This window comes from Artemia franciscana, chromosome 21 (genome assembly GCF_032884065.1).
Source record: "Artemia franciscana chromosome 21, ASM3288406v1, whole genome shotgun sequence".
In the NCBI taxonomy this organism is placed as follows: domain Eukaryota; kingdom Metazoa; phylum Arthropoda; class Branchiopoda; order Anostraca; family Artemiidae; genus Artemia; species Artemia franciscana.
Genome location: NC_088883.1, coordinates 32,078,362 through 32,086,800, shown reverse-complemented (window position 1 = coordinate 32,086,800; position 8,439 = coordinate 32,078,362). Strand labels below are relative to the sequence as shown.

The following is an 8,439-nucleotide window of genomic DNA, read 5'->3' as shown; positions in this document are numbered from 1 at the left end:
GCGAGACAAAAGCGAAGACGTGTTGATATCAACTCATCACCACCAGCACCCACTAGTATGAAAACGGGTAGCAGACATTAAACGTGTTTGTTTTCAATTTGGTTGAAGTTTTGAAACGTTTTTATGAAAATATTGGTTAAGTGGGAAGTCTAAGTTACCCCCACCACACTTTCTAAAGTCACTGAACTTAAAAAAGAGCTAGTGAGAAAGAATCTACAGAATGAATCAAGTTACACTCTGCATTAATAATGAACGCCCTCCTCGTTCTGTGTCCAATGTCAGCCCTCAGGAAGGTCATCGAGGAGATCATGATACACTTGACATTTTCTTAAACAATATTCCGGTGAAAAGGTAATTAAGAAAAATTCAATGCTGGCGATACAGTTTGAATTAAAAGAACAAATAATATTTTTAAAAAGGGGCATTACTTATGGTACACTGAACGTTTTAAAGTGTCAAAAGTGCTAGACACTAAACCTATAACATATCGTCTTCGGGACACCAAAGATGAAGACATTCTCGGAGGTTTTCATGAGTATGAACTTCGAAAAATAAAAAATAATAGTGAAATCTTAAATTGAAAAGACATTAAAGAGTCGTACACACAGGGGTGAGAGACAGTTGCTTGTTCGTGGGCTAGCGTACAACTCTGATTTTGATTCTTGGGTAGCAGTTGAAGACGTAAGCAATGCCCAATGATTTCTATATTACAATCATGTCCAAAGTCTCTAATTTGCTCTGCAATGATTTGAATAAAAAGCTGGTTTTTGGACAAAACTCTCTCCCACCATCAAATTCGATGGCATGTATGATGTTGCTCTTGTCGGTTGTATTCTCAAAAATACATATGATATCCTGAGAAAAAATCGTATATATGACATCAAAGTTAGACAACATGATTGGCCACTCGTTAGAGAGCATTGGATAGAAAAAGTGAACTCGTGTGAATGAATATCCCTTCGTCACACTAGCACACAAGGAATTTGGTAGTAGGAATGATCCGTGTCGTGGTATTAATAGAAGAATCCACGCTCGTAAAAATGGTTCCTGTCAATTCAACTATTCAATTGAACAGGACAAGATTTGCATTAGTTCGCCAATTGACAGTGAGAAGCTTATTCCCAACGATAATAAGAGAGAGGTTTTGGTTTTAGACATAATATAGTCAATGGTAGAAGTACTGGAAACACTAGTGGAATGGCTCGTGTCATTTTTACCAGCTATCTATCCGGCTTCTCGGATTGTTGTATATTTCTTTACGCTTCATTCATTGAAACAATGAGAGTTGGTAACAGAAATGTTCCCCTCCTACGTATTTATGAACGAAAAACCAGTCAAGATTACATTCATCAGAACAATACAAAGCATCTTCATCATATCCCTATGAACACTTCCTATTCGGAAATCTGTCAGTTAACATTAAGAACTGAATTAGGTGATCCTCTAGCAATAACAAAAGGTTTGGCCATTATTGTATGTTTTCTTCGACCCAGTCAATAGCAAGATGTCTAATAGAAGTATTGCATTCGTTTGTCCTGATATTGATTGCTATGTTGCTATTCTTGGTCCAAGACAAATAGGTCATTTAATGGACTATTTCAAAGGTCGTTCATCAATGTTGTGCTATTGTCTTGGCAGTGGGTTTGCTAAACTGTTTCACTCTGCACTACCCTTGGCTAAAAAAATATATTGTATCGACTGCCGTGGATTTTGCATCCTTTACACTACACGATTAGGTCTCTGGCAAGGATTTTAATAGTGTTTTGGAAAATCTCATGTCTGACGCACGATTTTTTCGTGAGCAACTGAAATCTCGTCAAAGTGGAAAAGGTTTAAAAAGGCCAAGGAATATTGTATCACTCATCAGTCTCTATTCAGGTCAGAAACGAAAGACACCACTCTTGTAAAAGAAGAATAAGAAATCAAGGAAGAAAATTGTTAGATCAAAAAAGGATTTCTTTTCTTAGACTGAAATAGCATATCTACCACACAAGGGTTCCCATCCCCAATAATTTCATAATCAAATCTATTCAATGCAAAAAATGTTGATGTGAGTCTACAACACGGTTACTATGAACAGTTCCACCCACAACAACCGCTCTCTGAAAACATCCATTTTCAAATTTGTTCCACTGAAGATTATTTCGTGGATCTGTGTTCCACATTTATAGATTTGCCTTTGGTAGTCAAGAAATCTGACAATGAAATACCAAGTCTTACTGATGGAAAATCCAATGAAATTTTTTTATCGAATAATTTATTTCGACAAATAAGTTTCTACATAAATGAAATTTTGGTGTGCACTAGCAACAATTTCAAATTGTTTGAGCTATATACAGTTCTTGTTGATGACACCAAACACATATACGGAATTGAGGGGCTAAGCCAATGGATATAAATATAAAACAGATACTGACACTACAGATGCACTTAAAGATGCGAAAACTAGTGAATTACATTTAGTTTGGAGAATAAATTACGATATATTTAATATACCCCAATGGACACCACCGAATATTAAGTTGGAAAAAAAATTAACACTTGCTCCACTTGGGTTCATACACCTTCATCGACTCTTCATTTATCAATTGTGAAATTCCTTCAGAACTGGCATTGGCATTTGTGAAAAGTGCTGGTGCAATAGGATCGTGGACAAGTTGCCCTGTCAAATTTTAAATATTGGGACTGACCTCTCTTGTGTGTGAAATAAATGGAATCCCACTATATTTTTTATCCTCTGATAAATCCTATAGGAAACTTTATAAGTTGACAATGCAATACCTAGTTTGGAAATTACAACTACTTGAAAATGGTATAGCCGATACAATGGTTGCAAAAACTTATGGTATCATTGTATTGGACTTGTCGGGCACTCAAGATATGTGTATCGTACGAACAGGGAGTGTATATTTAGGTTTTACCTTTACCGAACCATTAGCTGATAGTATTGCATTAATCTCATTAAATCAATTTGAAACTTACTGGGGAATCACTCCCGAAGGCAGTGTTCTACTAGATCTCGCACCATAGACACAAATCAAATAATCAGCGTATCTAATATGGATCCGTACATGTCCAAATATAATTCCTATTGTGTACCGTCGGATTTCCATGAAAAAATTCAAATTATTAACAATACACATATCATTGTTAATAGCAGTCCATCGACCGTAAAGACGGGCCATTGGCTATGCTTCTTTCAAACAAGGAAGAATATAGAATTTTGTGATCCTCTTGGCCTGTCCTACACGTTCTACAGTCTGCACATCAACAACTGTGTTGAAAGCAGTGGGAAAACCATCATTCAAAACCGTTAGAGAGTGCAGAATTTAACTAAAAGCTTTGGTTTTCCTTTTCCGATCTCTTGGCTATACTTACATTGAATTTCTCAACATTTTCGAAGGCAACCCTCGCCTGAATGACTTCCTAGTGGAAAATGTGTCTTAATACCCCTGTAATATCGATTTCAGTGTCCTACGAATAAAATGTTCTAAAAATGTTTTACATTTGTTTTTAATAAAAAATGTATGTATACATAAAAATTTTTTCTTTCCTCTTTATATTTCTTCTTCTACGTATAGCTGTTGAGAACAACTAATGGTGGTAGATCACCTGAATTCCCTGTATATTGATCTTGGTGCGCAAAGTCAGGGTCACATTTTCTGCAGTATTATTCAACTTTATTCTTATTGTATCTTTTTGTTAGGTCAACGATACTGTTTTCATTCATATTGTAGAACTCACGTGTTTCAATTTGCTTATTTGAAGTAATATTACATACAGTGTTTTCAAATGGAGAATCATGTTCTGTAATAGTTAATAAAAATCAGTAGGTTTATAATCATAGTAGGCATTGTCTTCACAACGATGTAATAGAAACCAAATTCCCTTGATTGTTTCTCCCAAAACAATTTAAAATCACGACGATACCAGTCTCTTAGAATTTAACTAAAATCTCGTTTAGGGTTCTTTCCATTCATACCGGGATAGGTATTCTCCCACTGATCATATTTATCCTAGCAACAATTGAAGCATAGGAATCCTTTAGCGTAAGATTATCAAATCTCTTCAAGACAGGAATTACAATCTTTGATTTGTACTGCATATCCTCTATGCAATTCACACGGATTTTATAATCTATAGTTTTTATCATATCCGTCAACTTTTGTACGATTTTCACAGGATGACCAGCTACCAAGTGTATGCATGCATAGTGGACATGTATAGAACATTATTCAGTTTCGACACTCACCGCTAAAATGAAACTGACTTGCGATCGATAAAGAGAGTTTTTTCCAGTTCTAAAATGAGAGGAGTAATCGAGTGACATCAAAAAACCTGGTTTGACAGGATCATCCAAATTCTTGATTTATTTATTGTTCTCATGGAAAAATCATTTGGATAGAGTCTTAAATCATCATTGATTTCCTAAGATAGCTTTCAAAAGCAAATCACAATATCTTTTTGTTTTGTTTCAAATAATATGTCAATAAATTGAGTAAAGGCGTTTGGCCCACAATCTAAAAGTTTCATACAATAGTCCAAAGATGGAGAATCATTTCTTATTATACCGTTAAGCATTCTTTGGAAAATAGTTCCCTCTGAAGAGACAACTCTAGAAAATCATTATCTAGAATTAAACATTTTCCCTTAGTCACAAAATTATGCATGAATTTTTGTTTGTTAAATTCATCCATTTTTAAATCCTAATAGTCTCACAGCTGACTACACACTAACTAAGATACTTTCTATTTCAAGAATATACCTAGAGCAACGGTAACCTACTAAAATATCTAAGGTTAAAATATTTTCCTTTTAGAAAATTTTTACGGCACGTGGTATTGACCAAGTGAGATATAGCGATCACATATTCTGTCGATCTTTCGGTCTGTCCCGGTTTTGCTACTTTAGGCAGTTTAAGGTAAGCTAGGACGATGAAATCTGGTAGGCATAACAGGGACTGGACCACACTAAATTAGGAATAGTCTTTTCTCCGATTTTACCATCTGGGGGGGAGGAGTGGGGGGCCTGTTAATTCGGAAAAAATAGAAAAAATGAAGTATTTTTAACTTACGAACGAGTGATCTTAATGAAATTTGATGTTTGGAAGGATATCGTGTCTCAGAACTCTTAGTCTCAGGATCCGGTGACATTTGCGGAGTTGGATGGGGGGGGGGACTTGAAATCTCTGAAAACACTTAGAGTGGAGGAATCGGGATGAAACGTGGTGAGAAAAAATAAGGAGTAGTCCTAGACACGTGGTTGACATAACCGGAACAGATCTGCTCTGTTTAGGGGAGTTGGGGGGGGGTGGTTAATCCTGAAAAATTTGAAAAATGTGGTATTTTTAACTTACGAAGGAGTGATCGGATCTTAATGAAACTTGAAGTTTGGAAGGATATCGTGTCTCAGAGCTCTTATTTCAAACCCGACTGGATCCAGTGACATTAGGGGGAACCTAAATTTTTGAAAAACCTTAGAGTGGAGGGATTGGAATGAAACTTGGTGGAAAAAATAAGCACAAGTCCTAGATACGTGACTGACATAACAGGAAAGGATTCGCTCTCTTCGGGGGAGTTGGGAGAGGAGGGTTAATCCTGAAAAATAAAAAAATGAAGTTATTTTAACTTACGAAGGAATGATCGGATCTGAATGAAATTTGGTGTTTGGAAGGATATCGTTTCTCAGAGCTCCTATTTCGAATCCCGACCGGATGTGGTGACATTAGGTGGAGTTGGAGGGAACCTAAAATCTTGGAAAACGCTTTGAGTGGAAAGATCGGGATGAAACTTAATGGGAAGAATAAGGACCAGTTATAGATACGAAATTGTCATAATTGGTACGGATCCGTTCTCTTTTGGGGAGCTGGGGTTGTTCATTTCGAAAAATTAGAAAAACAGAGGTATTTTTAACTTCAGAGCGGGATACCGGATCTTGATGAAATTTTATATTTAGAAGAAACTCGTGTCTCACACCTCTTATTTCAAATCCCAACCAGATCTGTTGATATTGGGGTGAGTTGGAGGGGGAACCGGAAATCTAAACGCCTATAAATGTCTTAAATACGTGATTGACGTAACCGGACTTGATCCACTCTCTTTGGAGGAGCTAGGTGGTGGGTTCAGTGCTTTGGCGAGTTTCGTGCTTCTGGACGTGCTAGGACGATAAAAATTCGCAGGCATGTCTGGGAGCTGCACCAATTGACTTGAAAAAGTAGTTTTCCCCGACGGTTTAATGAATTCTGATATTGAGAAGGACCTTGTGACTCAGAGCTCTTATTTTAAATCCCGGCAAGCAATCTCTTTATTCTTAGAATTTTTCTAGAGCTCAGACCATATGAGCTCTTGGCTCTCCCGACCTCGTCACAAGTGCCATATGAGCTCTTTGCTCTTGTTATTACATATTTACAACAATATGTCACTCATTTTTACTTACTGATATATCTTATTGTCCTTAATATATTTCACTATTGCGTTTAAAGCAGCTTGAAGTCTAAATATCCAATTTTAAGATAGATGCATTCACCTTGAGCTCTGAATCGTTACTCTTTTTTTTCTTTTCTTTTTTATTTTAAGATAAACAGTCTTAATCTGGAATTATATGAGAATAAAATAAAAACCACTTTACAATTTTTTCAGTTTTTCTGTTATTTCTTCGATTAGCCTTTCCCGTGGGATTTTTTCTTTTTCTCTTGTGACAATGTTTTGAACTGTCACAACATTTTTTTCGATTTCTGAGTTACCAATAACTATTGCCAGAGGAATCTGATTTTCTTCACCATATTGCAGCTGCGATTGAATTTTTCGATTTGCTTTGTAAAAAATTTCTGCGTTGATGTTCGCTTCTCTTAGCTCAGTAACAATTTTCATTTTTGGCTCCAAGAGATTCTTCTGGGCGGAACAAACAAGAACCTGAGTTTCAGTTGTGCGAGGCTTTGTAGCAGCATTGGCTTCCAAATATGCAAAAATACGTTCTACTCCTATGCTCACTCCAACACATGGAACTGGTTTACCTTTTGGATCAAACATCCCAACGAGGTTATCATACCGACCTCCACCTGCAACACTTCCAATCCCAACATTTTTTCCGTTTTTCACCACCGTGGCTTTTAAAACTGCTTCATAAATCACACCGGTATAGTAGTCAAGCCCGCGGGCTAAACTCAGATCGAACACTATATTTTGGGAAACATTCAAGAAGTCGCAATACTGCAATAACAGCTTCATTTCTTCTAATCCCTGCTTACCGCTAGATGATCTGCTTAACTCTTCATTATCTAAAAGCTCATCTATTAGCTCTTTACCTCCATTCAACTTGACATATTTTCCTATTTTGTCTGCAACTTCTTCAGCAATCCCCTTCTGTTCAGTTATTTCTTTCCTAACTTCCTCCCAAGGGCTTTTATCGAGTTTATCAACAGAGGAACAAACTGTCCTAAACTTACCCACCGGGACTCCACAGACGTCAAATATTCCATCTAGTATAAGTCTGTGATTTATTTTAATTGTGAAATCTGGCAATCCTAATGCCTTGAGAATACTGCCAATAATAGCAACGCATTCTGAATCAGCTATCATCGTATCATATTTTCCAGCTATATCAAAATCGCACTGATAAAATTCTCTGAATCTACCTCTAGTCATAGCTGGATTATCTCTCCTATACACTTTGGAAATTTGGTACCTTTTGAAATTGGTTATTTTGTTCATAGCAAGGTATCTAGCAAAAGGTACAGTCAAATCATATCTCAAGCTCAGCTTTTCACCTCCCTGATCTTCTAAGTTATATATCAGCTTTGACTCCTCACCATACTTTCCAGTCAGAATTTCTTTCAACTCAAAAACTGGGGTGTCTATACAAGGAGCACCAAATCGTTTGAAAATCACCTTAATTTTTTCAAATACAGGATCTCTGAGACTCATTTGATGGGGATTGTGATCACGGGTTCCTTTTGGTGTTTTCACAACCAGTTTTGCTAATTGAGCAATATTGGTATCCTCGATGGCTGCTTTGAGATCTTTTTTTTTATTATTACAAAGGTATTTTCTAATAGCAGCAAGACAAATGACACCCACAATTGTAGTTCCAATTAGGATTTTTTTTATACTATACATATTCGTTACTTCTTACCAAGTGGTTGATGCATCCAGAATCACAAGTAATATAGTGAAAATGACGTATAGTGAATTATGATATTCAGAAACAACATGACGTCACTTTGAGGGTACTGCCATGATGAATGCAAAAAAATAATGTAGATCGAAGATGTCAACCGTTCTCTAATGAGCCTTTTTCAAAGAAACTAACGTTTAAAAAGATATTACCTGTTCCTAAAAGTTGGTGCTTTTAACAGTGAGCTGACTAGGTTTTTGATCAAATTCTTTACATTTTTATGCATAAACTAGCTGTTGGAGTGGCACTTCGCGCCACCCCAACACC

At 36.5% G+C, this 8,439-nt stretch overlaps 1 protein-coding gene across 1 annotated transcript; it reads right to left on the bottom strand.

Moving 5' to 3' along the window:
- Window positions 1-5,351: 5,351 nt before the first annotated feature.
- Window positions 5,352-8,116, bottom strand: LOC136040904 (histidine--tRNA ligase-like). Its single transcript, XM_065725321.1, has one exon. It carries the CDS (start codon window positions 8,112-8,114, stop codon window positions 6,624-6,626), a length of 1,491 nt encoding a protein of 496 aa, XP_065581393.1. The 5' UTR covers window positions 8,115-8,116; the 3' UTR covers window positions 5,352-6,623.
- Window positions 8,117-8,439: the final 323 nt, after the last annotated feature.